The sequence below is a fragment of the Coregonus clupeaformis genome, chromosome 19, assembly GCF_020615455.1.
Source record: "Coregonus clupeaformis isolate EN_2021a chromosome 19, ASM2061545v1, whole genome shotgun sequence".
In the NCBI taxonomy this organism is placed as follows: Eukaryota; Metazoa; Chordata; class Actinopteri; order Salmoniformes; family Salmonidae; genus Coregonus; species Coregonus clupeaformis.
The window spans coordinates 2,065,846-2,083,617 of record NC_059210.1 but is presented as its reverse complement, the minus strand read 5'-3'; the positions used below and the strand labels follow the sequence as shown (position 1 = coordinate 2,083,617).

Genomic DNA, 17,772 nt, shown 5'->3' with positions numbered 1-17,772 from the left:
CATACGTTCTTTCAAGTTGAAGCTGTCATTGTGGGAGACGCAACTTGCCGGTGGTGATGCAGCTCACTTCCCCTGTCTGAAAAATGTGTGCGCGACCCAACATGTGGCAGACATGAAGCGGTTCAAAGATAAAATAACGGGACTGTTACGGGAGTTTGAGCAACGCTTTCAGATTTATGTTTATGTTTTTATTGTTGATGTGCTATTGTTTTTGAATTTGTATATTTAACCTATTCTTGACTCTGTGGTTCTTGCCTTGTTTGGGAACAGGATTTCATTAATTTTTCTACATTTCTCTAACTTATTGAATTTATTTGTATATTTAACCTATTCTACTCTGTGGTTCTTGCACTTGTTTGGGGAACAGGATTCATTATTTGTATCTACATTTCTGCCTGAGAAATGACACCCTGATATAGTTCTGTGATCTGTGAAACAGTTCTGTTAATCACTGAGGCATTGTGTGTTTGTGTGTTCTTTTTCTTTAGAATTTTCAAATAAACTTGACGTGTTTTATGATTAATAGTGATGTTGTGCTTGTACTATTTTGGACACACTGTCCTCAGGCTCCAGCTTTATGTTGTATGTTGATCGTATTAAAACAAAGAAAACAATCTGAAGTTGTTGTTTTTAAGTTATATATACCATGATTTTTCCGGTCCGGCCCACTTGGGAATAGATTTTCCTCCATGTGGCCCCTGAGCTAAAATGAGTTTGACACCCCTGATATAGTGGGTCAATGTCCGTAACTACTAAGAGCGTTGAAGCACGAGGCTCAACTTCTCTGCTGTTATGGTGCCCTGGCTACCATGCTGTAAACAGTGTGAGGCGAACCCGTGCACATGTGCAGATACTGTGTGTGAGCAAAGTCTTTCATCTCGCTCATCTCAATATCTGCGGTGCTGCTCGTGTTTAATATGTTGAAACCCTCATATTAAACACCAATGGTATTCACTAAGTTGATGGTTTATATTAAGGATAATTTTTTACACCTTGGTCATTCTATTTTATGAATTGTATATATTTTGTGATTATGTGATGAGGCCACAAAGAGGGCCAAAGATAATTACAGGGGCCAGAGATAATCTGAAGTACCCAAAAGGGCCACTAGATGTCTTGTGATAAATTACATAAAATCCTTGACAGTAAAAAAAATTCTGGTAGTTTAATGGTAAACTTCGAGTTTCCAGTAATATACCCTCCCTTTGCAACCCTAGTCTTACTGCTGCCAGTGAAGGGTCAGCTGGCACATTAACCAGAAAGAGGAGAGGGAAGAGGTTAGAGTGAGGGCAGTACAGGAGAGAGCAGGGCACTGAAGGTATAAGCCTTGTACAGCATGGGACTTACCGATATTGGGGTGCTTGAGCAGGCGACAAATCCTGGCCTCTCGCTCCAGCTTCTGGTGATCTATAGGAGAGACACAAAACAAAAGCCATGAGTCTTGAGGCACACACCTTCACCCCTAGGGCCCGTGGCATTCCCTGGCTTTGTGGTTAGGGTGAGTAAGTGTTATCTTCGCCACAGCGAAGCAGGACTCCAATTCCTCCAGGATCTGCTTTCATCTTTCAAAAGGCCGACCGCTGCAACCAGTAAATTATTTATAATTAATCAATTCAGCCGACAGAACCAGGAAATGAACAAAATTCATTTTTCGCAAAATTTAATGTAGCGTGTCCTTCAGAGATAAATCAAGAGGTTTGACTGAAAAATGTTGAGGAAATATCCAGCTGGTAGCTCTGAAACCAAGACGAGAGCTAATTTTGAATTAAACTGAAGAGGGATGCGCCGAAGGACCCTAGTTTGTAGAATTAATGGCGGACGTGTTAAACATACACTACATGACCAAACGTATGTGGACACCTGCTCGTCGAACATCTAATTACAAAATCATGGGCATTAATATAGAGTTGGTCCCCCCTTTGCTGCTATAATAGCTTCCACTCTTCTGGGAAGGCTTTCCACTAGATGTTGGAACATTGCTGCAGGGACTTGCTTCCATTCAGCCACAATAGCATTAGTGAGGTCGGGCAATGATGTTGGGTGATTAGCCTTGCTCGCAGTCAGCGTTCCAATTAATAACACAGGTGTTCGATGGGGTTGATGTCAGGGCTCTGTGCAGGCCAGTCAAGTTCTTCCACACCGATCTCGACAAATCATTTCAGTATGGACCTTGCTTTGTGCACCACGGCATTGTCATGCTGAAACAGGAAAGGGCCTTCCCCAAACTGTTGCCACTGTTGGATTGTAGATTCTACCATACTAGAACTTATTGATTACTTTACATGTATAAGGAATGTATATGTTAGGGGTCAAGGAAGGGTAAAGAGGTACTAGGTGTGTGGAAAGTTACTGAGTGAGAAAAGGGGAAGTGCAGAAAGTTCATATTCTATTCAAATATGTTATTGTTGAATATGAATGTTCCTAAGGAGGGAGACAAAGAGCAACAGTCTGGTTTCAGATATTGATAAGGCAGACCAGTTGCTGAGGAACTGGGACAATGAGGGACGTGGAACTCAACTCGAGATAAGGTCAACAGATGAAGAGAGAAGACACTGTTTGAAGGGGGGGACACAGGGGCCCACCCCAAAGACCATCTGATTATAGTCCTATCTCTCACACACACACATACATACATTTCCACACCCATGAGGGTCCCAGACTTAGGCATGGCCATGACAATAGCAGTAAGAGGAACCTACTGTGTTTCTGCCTAACAACAGAGAAGGAGTGTCTATCTTAGACACGCAAGGAGATGACTCTGTCTAGTTGGAAGGTATAAAGATGTGCTTGTGTGACTTGTATGTTGTCTTTGCAGCTGTATGACCAAGCGGTTGAATAAACTTGGTTTGAGCTTTTTCCTAGTCGTCCGTGAGTTTTTACTCTGTTTGTTCAGAACCTAACACCACAAAGTTGGAAGCACAGAATCGCCTAGAATGTCATTGTATGCTGTAGCGTTAAGATTCCTTCACTGGAACTAAGGGGCCTAGCCCGAACCATGAAAAACAGCCCCAGACCATTATTCCTCCTCCACCCCTTTACAGTTGGCAATATGCTTAAGGGCAGGTAGCGTTCTCCTGGCATCCGTCACACCCAGATTCGTCCGTCGGACTGCTAGATGGTGAAGCGTGATTTATTACTCCAGAGAACGCGTTTCCACTGCTCCAGAGTCCAATGGCGGCAAGCTTTACACCACTCCATCCGACACTTCGCATGGTGAACTTAGGCTTGTGTGCGGCTGCTCGGCCATGTAAACCCATTTCATAAAGCTCCCGACCAACAGTTCTTGTGCTGACATTGCTTCCAGAGGCAGTTTGGAACTTGGTAGTGAGTGTTGCAACCGAGGACAGACGATTTTTACGAGCTACGCGCTTCAGCACTCAGCGGTCCCGTTCTGTGAGCTTGTGTGGCCTACCACTTCTCGGCTGAGCCGTTGTTGCTCCTAGACGTTTCCACTTCACAATAACAGCACTTACAGTTGACCCGGGGAAGCTCTAGCAGGGCAGAAATGTGACGAACTGACTTGTTGGAAAGGTGGCATCCTATGACGGTGCCACGTTGAAAGTCACTGAGTTCTTCAGTAAGGCCATTCTACTGCCAATGTTTGTCTATGGAGATTGCATGGCGGTGTGCTCAATTTTATACACCTGTCAGCAATGGGTGTGGCTGAAATAGCCGAATCCACTCATTTGAAGGGGTGACCACATACTTTGGTATATATAGTGTATTCATTACATTTACATTTTAGTCATTTAGCAGACGCTCTTATCCAGAGCGACTTACAGTTAGCGTATACATTATTTTATCGAACCCACAACCCTGGCGTTGCAAACGCCATGCTCTACCAACTGAGCTACACTTTGGCATAACAACACATTCACCTTGGCTTCTCTGTGTGAACCAGAAGTAGACTGCAGAGCGATAGGGACAAAAGGTTAGGAAAGTACAGGCGGTTCTAAATAAATAAAATGTCAGGGTACTTCTTGAATTAACTGGAATTGAAATGACCCCAACCCTGCATGTAGGCCACTGTCAACATGATGTGCAGGGAGTTGAAGAGGCCATTTCTTGCTGTGACATTTGAAATGTATGGCGAAAGTAAATAGAGAAGTGGTTTATGTACAGGTTACATGTGTTGTTGTGAAAGGTGTACACATGGGGAATTCCATAGGCAGCTCCATAGCCAATTCTATAGGAGGGAGTCCACTACAGTCTTTCACCTGCAGAGGAAGCTCAATGGCTCAGAACAGATGGATGCCGGGCTGGTATTGAGGGAGTCTGTGTAACTGGGTCAACGACCAAATCCTCATCAATCCTATTGGTTAATGCCAGAGCAATGCTACCGACATGTCAGTGAATCTGTGAGTGTGTATGCCTTGTGTGTGTGTGTGTGTGTGCCTCATCTGTGTGTCTCATGTGAGCCATATTGGACAATGCCTGATTCCTTCAGAGACTACAGGATATATTTAGAAACATTTGTCCATCTCTAATCCACTCTCTTGATCAAAACTGAACTTTACAGGGCTCTGATGCTTTTGTCATCCAATCTGATTCCAAAACACCCTAATCCCACAAACACCAATCAGGTGCATTTTCCTAACATCTACATCTCCAATCATACTTGCTTTTACATGCCTGTAAACCGGCGCTCCTCCAATCAGATGTGCTTTTGCACGGTTCTAATCCCTGCTACTCGAGCCAGATGTGATCAGGGTGCGTCACTAAAGATCCCTCCAATCACGTCTTGTTTTACAAAACGTCTAATCCCAATCACACCTTTCCGATGTGCTTCTACAGGGCGGTAATCCCGGTCGCCAGGCGGATTTTGGCATGCTCCCATTCTCTCGCGTCACCTTTCTCATCCCAATGCAGCAAGCTCCGAATCTGTGACACAACAGGATTTAGAGTGAAAGCGCTACTAACCTCCAGTAGCTCAACCAGAGTTTTCTTTCTCACTATCCTTGTATTAATTCCATACGGCTTTAGTCAATTGCTCTAATGTAAGGATAATGGAATTCACTGTGGAATTATGGTACCTGATTTACATTTACAACCTTTAATGACATGGGGATTAAAATGGATCTAGACAGAAAGACCATGTAAACGTCAATGTTTTCTCCACAATTCAGTTCATCAATCCAATTGCTATAAATGATCATGTAAATCAGATTATCCAATTGGTCTGAATAACCATAAATCATGACACACAAAGAGTATGAATCTCCATCATTCTCTCATTAACGACTCTAAGTGGTGTGATTTTAAACATTAGCAACACAACTAAAAAACAGTGTGTGATTCACCCCGGAGCTGACCCATTTAGCGTCAGTCATCCCCAGATGAGCAGCGAGAGAGAGAGTGCTGTCAGGCCTGAGAAACGGGGGCAGGCAGCAGCTATTTTCACTGCAATCAAACCCCTCCTCGGTCACTGACATGATGGAAATCTAGCACATCTGGTCCCGCTGACGCCCTCAGGTCCAAGTCCATTCTCAGTCCCCAATGCCTTGAAGAGGCCAATTCATCGGTTTCTTTCTTCTCTGGTTGGATGCGAGGATGTGTGTGGTTGACGGCTAATTCTGTACCTGTTGTTTCAGAGCTAGGCTGAAGGTTCTGCGGAGTGACTCAAGGCTGAAGGAGAGATTGTGGACGTAAACCCAATGGTGTCGAGTTATGTGTAAAGTATCCTCTTTTAGTTTCATGAGAAAAATGATTGACATAAATAAAAGGAAACGGGACCTTGCTTCCTCTCCTTCCTCCGGGCGACCTTACTTTACACCGTCTCGGCCTTGACAGCACAGCCAGACTGATTTAAATAGGGAGCCAATTATTTTCAGAGGCTCGCAGTGAGAAAAAGAAAAAAGAAAAGACAAACAGCAAAACAGCTCAACATTAAAAGCGAGCCAGGAAACGAACGATGGAGAGAAAGCTTAAAAAGAGGTAACGAGCAGCAGAGAATCCTGGGTAGCCCGTTATTAAAAGGGCTGTTTCAAACGCAGACTGGCCCATTAAAATAAATGGGCCACCATTTATCGCAAGAAGACATTGTGTCTTTACAACACTTTGTAAGAGAAACTGATAAGCCTGAATCAGTTGCTACTGAAAATAAGCCACATCACACACTTAAGTCGGTTTTATAAAACTGATAACGTGGCAGGTAAGTATGCAAATGAAGACCCACGGCGCGCACACACAGACACTGGCAGATGCAAATGACGACCGGCATTTCCCTTTACCATCCCTATCCCCCTAAAGGCCAGAGGCTAGCCCCAGATAGATGGGCACTGGAGCGGGCACACCTTGGTACCCCCGGCTTCATGAATACGGTAAAGATGACTCCACCGCTCTAACCTACTCTGGGTGTGAATGTGCGTTTCTATGACGATGTGCTGCTCATCCAAATGTGTGACACCACAGAAGCCCAAGACCCTGTGTTGCAGATCCATCCGCATAATCATTAATCATTATCATCAATATTAAAATCGGTGCAGCTGACTCCACAGACAAAGGGCAATGTGATGAGTCATGGTAATGGAGAGAATCTGACAGAGAATCCACGTCATAACACAGCTAAGCCATCTGAGAAACATTACTGAGATACCGAATGTAATGCTGGTCAATTCTTCATATACAGCATAATGCCCAGTGCAACCTATGGCATTTGTTATGAGCCCTTTGGACAAAAACAAAAAGATGAGAGATAGTGTGTGTGACGGGCCTGGAGAGGAACGAGTCAAGTTGGGGTCAGTATATAGTGTGTGTCTGTCAGATGATATGACTGAATATCGAGAGGAAGAAACATTTGTGTGTGTGTGTGTGTGTGTGTGTGTGTGGTCTTAGTCAACGCGCTCTCGACCCTCGGCAGGAACAGTGAGTCAGTGCACAGTGTCACTGTAATGCCAATGTGTGTTTTGTGTGTGTGTCACCTTCTCTCCCCTTCTCTCTTTCCCGCTCTCCTTCAGCCCCCTCCATAAGGGTCTGATTCCCAGGGACGAGACAGTCTGTTACACTGTACACTGACTAGTTTATGTGCATACGGACTCTTTCAGACAGACCCAGACCACTAAGACTCAGGCCCTGAGGACAATCATGATCACCACTCCAATGGACACAGCCTTCTTAATAGAAAGTCATATACCACAACACAACTCTGTTTAACATCCAACACAATAGCTGGAATGCGTTCCATACTCTACACTTCCATACGTTCTGAACTTTCATGCCCAATGGTATGTTGCCCCAAATGTTCTGAGCAGGTTTGGGAGTATGCAAGTGCTAAACCTACAGCGACATTTCAACCTACAGGCATATAAAAGTACTTTCTGTAATTACAATAATGAAAAGGCGGAGCATGTACTAAGGCTACAGGCAGGTAAACACTTTTTCTATAATCATAATAATGATGACAAAGACTAAGCGTGTATTAATGCCACAGAATGTTATTCATCATAGACCGGGGGGGAAATACTGTATTTGCAAAAAAAGATGTTAACCTGTTTCAGGCAGAGGGATTGATGGGACACAGAGAGCTACAGCTTTGCATAACAAACAAATGTGTTGAAAAAAGGAGAGATGGAGGGATCCACAGGGGGAGAGATGGAGGGATCCACAGGGGGAGAGATGGAGGGATCCACAGGGGGAGAGATGGAGGGATCCACAGGGGGAGAGATGGAGGGATCCACAGGGGGAGAGATGGAGGGATTCACAGGGGGAAAAATGGACGGATCCACAGGGGGAGAGATGGAGGGATCCACAGAGGGAGAGATGGAGGGATCCACAGGGGGAGAGATGGAGGGATCCACAGGGGGAGAGATGGAGGGATCCACAGGGGAGAGATGGAGGGATCCACAGGGGGAGAGATGGAGGGATCCACAGGGGGAGAGATGGAGGGATCCACAGGGGGAGAGATGGAGGGATTCACAGGGGGAGAGATGGACGGATCCACAGGGGGAGAGATGGAGGGATCCACAGGGGGAGAGATGGAGGGATCCACAGGGGGAGAGATGGAGGGATCCACAGGGGGAGAGATGTAGAAAGCGAGAAGTAGTAAAAAATGGTTCCTGAGTAAGTGGGTGAATAAATGAACGAATGAGCCAATGAGTGATTGAATGTATGAATGGCTGAATTAATAAACAAACTAATTAATGAATGGTGTGAATTTATGTTCATTTACATTTTATAAATGTGTATGCTAGCATGAATACAGAATGTTATGCAAGAGTCTGTGTGCGTGTCTGCATCCTTTGGAGACAATGGCCCTTTCCTAAACACTGATGGAGATCCCCAGTCACATAGAGGCAGGACAGCCTTCCCTGTCGGTGCTGTTCAGTATTCAGTTCACACTCAGGTAGTGCATCTCAGTAAGGCATCCACGGGCAAAGACCAAGACACTGAACACCAATCTTGCATCTGCTCCAAACAGCCAGCAGGCAGGCACGTGTACACACACACACACCTGCCTAAACACACTGACCGGCGCACACATGACACACACACACACCCACAGGCAGGTACGTAAACACACACACACACACACAGTCACTGCCTGGACGTGGCTAAAGCGCCAATCTGCCCTCCATTCTCCTAAAGAGGATCTTCCTCTCTTATCTTGAGCCCTGGCCCAAACAGTCACATCGATACAAACCACACAATAGCCAGAGCAGGAGACCAACTTTAACAAAGACCACACTACACACTAGCAGTGCTGGCTGAAATATGGGAGAGGTGGCAATACGCCATCAAAGCTCCTGACTCGCTGCTTCTCTTGGCTGTGTTGCCAAGGCAGCGAAAATAAAGTGTTGCCAAGGGTTGGCCTTAAGCCTCAGCTGCCACTTCCACCTGCAATGTGTCAGATCACAGGTATTAATCCTTAAGAGTCTATTGACGCTGGTGTGTGTCAATCTAAGTAACATAATTTTAAAAATACCCATCAGAATCCGTCAGTTTGAGCTAGAGATATCAGTCTCAATCCACTGCATCCACCTATGGCGGCCTTCCACATCTACGGTGGAAGGTGGCTAGCTACAGCGGTATTTGTCAGACCATGAGACATCCCGAAAATCTCTCCTCACGAAAATGTCTGTCGCGTCCGAACGGTTTGGCCTGGAAAGGGGAGACTCTCACGAATACGGATGGTGTTCTCCGTTTTGCTCTACGACCCCCACAAGTGTCACGGGACTCGTCTGAAGTCGGTAACGCTGATGTGCCAACTTCTGTCTGTAGCGTCCGAACCGTTTGAACTACAAACTAATATGACCCCACTATGGAAAGGGAGACTCATGAACACGATGGCGTTCTCCGTTTTGTTCTAAGACCCCCACAAGTGTCACACGGGACTCATCTGAATGTAACCCATACAAACGAATGGAAGCATGGAAGTAGTTTTGTGGCAACAGAAATAAGGGGTTAAAAGTATGTGGACACCCCTTCAAATTAGTGGATTTGGCTATTTCAGCCATACACGTTGCTGACAGGTGTATAAAATCGAGCACACAGCCATGCAATCTCCATAGACAAACATTGGAAGTAGAATGGCCCGTACTAAATAGCTCAGTGACTTTCAACATGGCACCGTCAAAGGATGCCACCTTTCCAACAAGTCAGTTCGTCAAATTTCTGCCCTGCTAGAGCTGCCCCGGTCAACTGTAAGTGATGTTATTCTTAAGTGGAAACGTCTAGGAGCAACAACGGCTCAGCTGCGAAGTGGTAGGCCACACAAGCTCACAGAACGGAACTGCCGAGTGCTGTCCTCGGTTGCAACATTCACTCCAGAGTTCCAAACTGCCTCTGGAAGCAACGTCAGCACAATAATTGTTCATCAGGAGCTTCATGAAATGGGGTTCCATGGCCGAGCAGCCGCACACAAGCCTAAGATCACCATGCGCAATGCCAAGTGTTGGCTGGAGTGGTGTAAAGCTCGCCGCCATTGGACTCTGAAGCAGTGGAAACACGTTCTCTGGAGTGATGAATCACGCTTTACCATCTGTCAGTCCGACAGATTAATCTGGGTTTGGCGGATTCCAGGAGAACACTACCTGCCCCAATGCATAGTGCCAACTGTAAAGTTTGGTGGAGGAGGAGTAATGGTTCTGTCTAGGCCCCTTAGTTCCAGTGAAGGGAGATCTTAACGCTACACCATACAATGACATTCTAGACGATTATGTGTTTCCAACTTTGTGGCAACAGTTTGAAGAAGGCCCTTTCCTGTTTTAGCATGACAATGCCCCCATGCACAAAGCGAGGTCCATACAGAAATGGTTTGTCGAGATCGGTGTGGTAGAACTTGACTGGCCTGCAAAGAGCCCTGACCTCAACCCCATCGAACACCTTTGGGATGAATTGGAACGCCGACTGCGAGCCAGGCCTAATCGCCCAACATCAGTGCCTGAGCTCACTAATGCTCGTGGCTGAATGGAAGCAAGTCCCCGCAGCAATGTTCCAACATCTAGTGGAAAGCCTTTCCAGAAGAGTGGAGGCAGTTATAGCAGCAAAGGAGGGACCAACTCCATATTAACGCCCATGATTTTGGAATGAGATGTTCGACAAGCAAGCCATGGAGTGTATGTGTCCAAAAATATATATATTTCCTGAGCTTTCCTATATCTCCTAGATATAGGACAGACACTTCAAAACCTTATTCCTTATGATACATTTTTTGCCATTCGTTTCTATGGGCTATAGTAGTAATGGCGAAATTCAATATTTTATCAAATTTTTTTTAATATATTTTTTTATAGCTAATGGGGTCCTAAAATGTAAAATATTGACAGGAACGAGACAAATGACTGACAGAGGGAAAAATCAAAAGACAGTGGAGAGTGAGAGTAGGGAAACTGATAAACCAGGAGCAACAGATGGAGAGACAGAACATGTTATAAATAGATAAAGAAATATCGAAATAGACAAATTAAACAGAGAAAGAGAGGCAGAGCGAGAGAGGCACAGGGGTGGCGAGAGCGAGGTGGCGAGAGCGAGGCCGAGAGAGGAAGAGAGAGAGAGCTGTGTGGTAGCCTCAGCAGGGCTCTAGAATAGCTGTGGCTGGAATAGAGACGTGGGCGGCAGTGTACAATGGAGATTAAAATAACCCACATCTGAAATCACAGCACACAGCAGAAAAACCTGCATACCTAGTACACGGTAAACTAAGGAGAGTTATCTTAACCCTCAGAGTGATCGTGTTGATAACTGGAGTTGATTGGGATGAAGCTCTTTTAACTCCATAAGAGTAAACAGAGACAGGGAGTTAAAACTATGGGCCCCGTGTAGCTCAGTTGGTAGAGCATGGCGCTTGCAACGCCAGGGTTGTGGTTTCATTTCCCACGGGGGGCCAGTATGAAAAATGTATGCACTCACTAACTGTAAGTCGCTCTGGATAAGAGCATCTGCTAAATGACTAAAATGTAAAATGAGTATCCACAGATGTGGGAGGGGCATCATTGTCATATTTGTCATATGCAGTTAGATTTTTATAATTGTTTGTTTCAATACCTTGTGTGCTATACCGTAAATCCCAGGATGGCAGAAGAACGGTATAACCGTATGAAAATCTAGATAGCGCCAAAGCCTATTGCAAGCCACCATTATATGACACAGCAAGAAATATGTAAATGAGACTTAAACACCCTTACATCTCAAATGGGACCATATAAATCCCCAAATAGTGTTGCGGTTGACTCCATAGGAGTTGAATTAACTCTTGGGATTATATTGTGAGAGTAAACATTATAGGCCAATCACATTTTAGTCATTTAGCAGACGCTCTTATCCAGAGCGACTTACAGTTAATGAGCATACATTTTCATACTTGAAAGGTGAAACCCTGAGAGAGTCCAATAAAAGTTAATACTAGATTAAACTAGTTTAAACTAGATTCTCACTGCCCTGTATCAACCAATCCTGTGAAATATTATTGCTGCTCTCAATGGGCAACTCCATTGGCATGACTAATGACAAACATGAAAAAGCTGATATGACAAAGTATTAACCTCATTACACGGGGTTAGTTAACTGATCATGAAGAACTTGCCTTATACAAGCGCTCGGATCACAAACAGAAACTACAGTACATCATTACATAGGTGACTAATTGTGTCACTGATCGGGATTTCGACGGATGGCACCTGGCCTGGCAGAATGGTGATAACACACACGATAAATAGTCAGTTTCAACCGAAATGTGTCTTCCTCATTTAACCCCACCTCTCTGAATCAGCGGTGCGGGGGGCTGCCTTAAATCGACATCCACGTCATCAGCGCCAGGGGAAGAGAGAGAAAGGGTGTCTGGTGCCGAGCGATAGCAGGGACAGAGCTGACAGAAAGTGTCCCCCTTGGCAGTGACACCTAGCCGAGAGCTGGCCAGGCTCTGGTTGTTATATCTCTCGCTGGCAGACTGGGTGTATGGATGGGATAGCGGAGCGGACATGTGTTTGAGGCGTGATATGGATAAAGCTGCATGCCAGATGGAGAGCAGTGGATTTGGAGAAAACTGCTGCCTGGTTATGGTACAGTGACGTGTTATTAACCAGCGTTTAGTGCCACAGAGGCCTTTCTTTAGCAATAGTGAGAGATTGGGTGAGGTTTATCCCAGGTTTATATAGAGACAGTGACCACGACTTTAGCATAAACTTCAACTCCCCTTGTTTATGAGACTTCGTAGGCCTACACAGGGAGGTAAAACCAGCCTAACAGCTAATTTGGTATGCTAGCCTGAAAACACCAATGCCCACAATTCTCATGGGCCTCCTGCCAACCCAGGGAAAAGGAGGAGTAACTCACTCCATCTTTTATCTGGTTCTTTTTTCTCTCTCTCCGCACTAAGACATCTCTGTCAAAGACCTCTGGAACATTATCAGATGTCTTTTTTTTTTTTTTTGTGCCACTGACAAATTCCTATTCCATGGGCCTTTATCATTAACATAGATCTTATCATCAGGAAACTCACCAAAGAAGTGAACACAACAAGTAGGGAAGAGGAGCTTTAGACAAACTCCATCCAAATCTATCAGTACAAACCATATGGGCTTTAAAGGACACAGAGTATCTTAAATCAAGTGGAAGTGGCCAAACTACTTTAATCTGAGTCGATACAGACTTCTCACACAGTAACAGATTAGGCATGTCGGTATCCCATGGCGTAGAAAGAACAGCACTTCCTCCCAAAACGTCTAGTCCGTTTCCTAAGCAAGCCTCTATCGGACGTCACGTCATTGATTTGACATTTCTCCTGTGAGAGTGGAGGAGATCCAGTAGGGTAATGACTGGATTGATCCATTTGCCTAAAAAGGTCTCCAACTGAGAACAGCACTTCCTCCCAAAACGTCTAGTCCGTTTCCTAAGCAAGCCTCTATCGGACGTCACGTCATTGATTTGACATTTCTCCTGTGAGAGTGGAGGAGATCCAGTAGGGTAATGACTGGATTGATCCATTTGCCTAAAAGGTCTCCAACTGCAATCAGTCTTGTTATCGCGCTTTATTAACCGTCGATTAATGTTTAGCTGTATAAAAAAAGGGTCCATATAATCATCATTGAGAGATGGAGGAAATGGAGTATGAGAGGTTTGTCAAGATAGGAATACACATATATGTACACACACAGCAGCTGCCCACTGCATAAACAAAGCCGTGAACACAGCAGTGAGAAAACACATTATTGATTGGGCAGTGTGTCCACCTGTACACTTGTCTCCATATCTCTATTCTCTTTCAAAAGTTATTGTCTCATCTTCCTCTCCTGTCTATGCTCTACCCCTCTCCATTTCTCCCTCCATTCTGACACCCTGTCACACACACACACCTCTGTTTATATTACAGACAGCAGGCTGTGATGGTTTTTCTAAAAGGGCTATTATAGGATATCTCACTCGTGTCTGCACATGCAAATTTCCTGTGATAACACCAGCCACATTCAAATATGCGTAGGGTTCAAGCTTTGCATTGTTTTCACTGTCAAAGCCCTGGGGGGCCATTTGAGTAGCTGGAAGTAGTTCAAAATTATGATCAGAGGAAAAGAGAGAGAGATGCAAAAAGAGAGAGGAGAGAGGGAGAGAGAAAAAAACGGGAGAAACAGAGAGAGGCCTATATTCAACACGGTCTCACCCAATAATTACATTTAATGCCTTTCCATTTCCCTAATTGTTATGGTTGGCGCATTTACAGTATGTATAACTGTGTAACCAACGATTATGGATTGGGGGGGGGGGGGGGGACAGCTGACTGAAGACGGGACAGCCTGGCATTAAAATCAAATGTATTCGTCACATACAGTTTACAACACGAATAAAAGGTGCAGCGAAATGCTAAGGAGCTAGCTCCCTCAATGCAGTACATTAATAAATAATACAAATAAGTAGTAGCTGTAATAGAAGAGGTAGTATGCATAGTAATAATGGACTGTATTTACACTATTTACAAATAAAGTGGGTAGTGGAATCAATAGTATATAATAGAGCAGCAGCAGTGACTGAGTGTGTGTATGAGTTCTGAGTGTGTGTGTGTGTATGAGTTCTGAGTGTGTGCTTGTGTGTGTTTATGGGTGTACGTTTGTGTGCATTGGTTGGATGTGTGGGTAGTCAGTAGAGCCCAACCAATATATTGGTTCACCGATATTATGGGCTGATATTGGCCTTTTACCGCTATATCGGTTACGGTTACGGATGATAATTCCACTGCTAACCGATATTCAATAAATAGGATGAAAAGGGGGATCTCATGCTCACCATTAGTTTCACAATGTAAGAAATCAACATTTGAAGCATATTTCTTGGACAATTGCTCTTTCGGATGGCAATTTATGAGAATTACAATTTTCCATTTCCCTAGTATAAAACAGTACAGCTGCAGATATAGTGCTACGTTCTGCTCCCCCCAAAAAAACATATCGGTAGGGCTCTAGTAGTCAGTGCAAATAATTTCTAAGGTGCATATAGTCTCTCCGGTGCAAATAGTCTCCAAGGTGCAGGTCTGTGCAGGGAGACAGCTAGGTTTAGCTTTACAGCAGTCTGATAGCCTGGTATTAGAAGTGGTCTCAGAGCCTGTTGGTCCAAGACCCGATACTCCGATACCGCTTGCCAGATGGTAACAGAGTGAACAGTCCGTGGCGGTGGAGTCCGTTTCTGTGGTGACATGGACTGTTAACATGATTAACCTTTGTTGCTCCTTGCTGAAACAAACACGGTGTTGTAGCAAATGAGTATTCAGTTGCCTAGGCAACCCCCCTTCCTCCCTGCAGCAGCAGCACACAGAAATAGAATGACTAGAACGGGCTTGGAACCTCTAATCCTGGCAATTTGACTGGTAAAATCGTGGGTACACTCGCAATGGTCCCAGTTTGTATTAAATAGAATGTTACTGCCCGCCCACCTGTGGGGAAAACAACCCGTGGTTACCTAGGTTACGCCATTGGCTCACAGCAAAAACATGACTTTTTTCAAACGCAATTTTCTTGTTTCTGCTTGTTTTAGTGAATTACTAAACTACATTTAAGAAAAGTACAACATGTCTAAAGATTACTTTTCAACATTGTCTGCTCCCGAGTGTTCTCACTACTTAGAAAAACCTAATATTCTAGGGCTTCCCTCACGCCCCGTTTCATGACGGTGCTAGCAGCCACGTGAGTGAGTGCTAGCTAGCTAGCGACCGGAACATTAAGCTAGCCAAGACCAACTACAAGTAGTGAGTGGAGTTACAAATGGACTACACTAAACAAGTTAAATGTCTTATCAACTTGTATGGCTGCCTGGTATTGTGACAATAATTTCCATGGTAATGTAGAATGTTCATTCAAATGATGTTAACTGATGTGGCTCATGCAATGGAATGTATTTTTTGTAATGTCAGTTGAGTTGAATCAACAAATCACAGCACATATTGATGTCTGCTAAATGGCATATTATATTACAGTGGGGGAAAAAAGTATTTAGTCAGCCACCAATTGTGCAAGTTCTCCCACTTAAAAAGATGAGAGAGGCCTGTAATTTTCATCATAGGTACACGTCAACTATGACAAACAAATTGAGAAGAAGAAAAATCCAGGAAATCACATTGTAGGATTTTTTATGAATTTATTTGCTAATTATGGTGGAAAATAAGTATTTGGTCACCTACAAACAAGCAATATTTCTGGCTCTCACAGACCTGTAACTTCTTCTTTAACAGGCTCCTCTGTCCTCCACTCGTTACCTGTATTAATGGCACCTGTTTGAACTATCAGTATAAAATACACCTGTCCACAACCTCAAACAGTCACACTCCAAACTCCACTATGGCCAAGACCAAAGAGCTGTCAAAGGACACCAGAAACAAAATTGTAGACCTGCACCATGCTGGGAAGACTGAATCTGCAATAGGTAAGCAGCTTGGTTTGAAGAAATCAACTGTGGGAGCAATTATTAGGAAATGGAAGACATACAAGACCACTGATAATCTCCCTCGATCTGGGGCTCCACGCAAGATCTCACCCCGTGGGGTCAAAATGATCACAAGAACGGTGAGCAAAAATCCCAGAACCACACGGGGGGACCTAGTGAATGACCTGCTGCAGAGAGCTGGGACCAAAGTAACAAAGCCTACCATCAGGAACACACTACGCCGCCAGGGACTCAAATCCTGCAGTGCCAGACGTGTCCCCCTGCTTAAGCCAGTACATGTCCAGGCCCGTCTGAAGTTTGCTAGAGTGCATTTGGATGATCCAGAAGAGGATTGGGAGAATGTCATATGGTCAGATGAAACCAAAATAGAGGGACCAGGACGACTGATCCGTGTAAAGGAAAGAATGAATGGGGCCATGTATCGTGAGATTTTGAGTGAAAACCTCCATCAGCAAGGGCATTGAAGATGAAACGTGGCTGGGTCTTTCAGCATGACAATGATCCCAAACACACCGCCCGGGCAACGAAGGAGTGGCTTCGTAAGAAGCATTTCAAGGTCCTGGAGTGGCCTAGCCAGTCTCCAGATCTCAACCCCATAGAAAATCTTTGGAGGGAGTTGAAAGTCTGTGTTGCCCAGCGACAGCCCCAAAACATCACTGCTCTAGAGGAGATCTGCATGGAGGAATGGGCCAAAATACCAGCAACAGTGTGTGACAACCTTGTGAAGACTTACAGAAAACGTTTGACCTGTGTCATTGCCAACAAAGGGTATATAACAAAGTATTGAGAAACTTTTGTTATTGACCAAATACTTATTTTCCACCATAATTTGCAAATAAATTCATTAAAAATCCTACAATGTGATTTTCTGGATTTTTTTTTCCTCATTTTGTCTGTCATAGTTGACGTGTACCTATGATGAAAATTACAGGCCTCTCATCTTTTTAAGTGGGAGAACTTGCACAATTGGTGGCTGACTAAATAATTTTTTCCCCCACTGTATATTATGGGTACACATCCTGCTTTTACTTCCTACTTTGCGCCTCACAATGGCCGCAAGTCCACCCATTATGCCATCATTGACTTGAATGGGGACGTTTGTTCTATTAATTATATTTCTATGGCATGCAGTCTGGAGCGGAGCACAGCAGAAAATGTGTCTTATTTTTTTATAATAATTTTCTTGCTATTCTAATGCTTATTACGATGACTCCGGTCATTTGGAGTCTGGGGTTGGCGGTGGGTAGCGACGATGACCCCCGAACGGCGTGATACACAGCTTTCTCCATGGCAACCCTGCGGAAAGGATGTCCTTTCATGTTAGCTTCAGTGCAGCAGGCTTAGGCTAAGAACCTCCATCCTCCCTCCCTCTACCCTGTCTCCTGCTCCTTCCCTCTCTTCCCTCCCTAATCC

The 17,772-nt window shown here is 44.5% G+C and overlaps 1 protein-coding gene across 13 annotated transcripts in view; it reads right to left on the bottom strand.

Moving 5' to 3' along the window:
• LOC121554284 (calcium/calmodulin-dependent protein kinase type II delta chain) overlaps nucleotides 1–17,772 on the bottom strand; it is a 107,497-nt gene that overhangs the window by 60,893 nt on the left and 28,832 nt on the right. For all 13 annotated transcript variants that reach the window (XM_041867768.2, XM_041867766.2, XM_041867771.2 and 10 more), the window contains exon 3: nucleotides 1,348–1,407. In XM_041867768.2, the coding sequence (XP_041723702.1) occupies nucleotides 1,348–1,407 (60 nt within the window). The remainder of the gene's footprint in view (nucleotides 1–1,347; nucleotides 1,408–17,772) is intronic.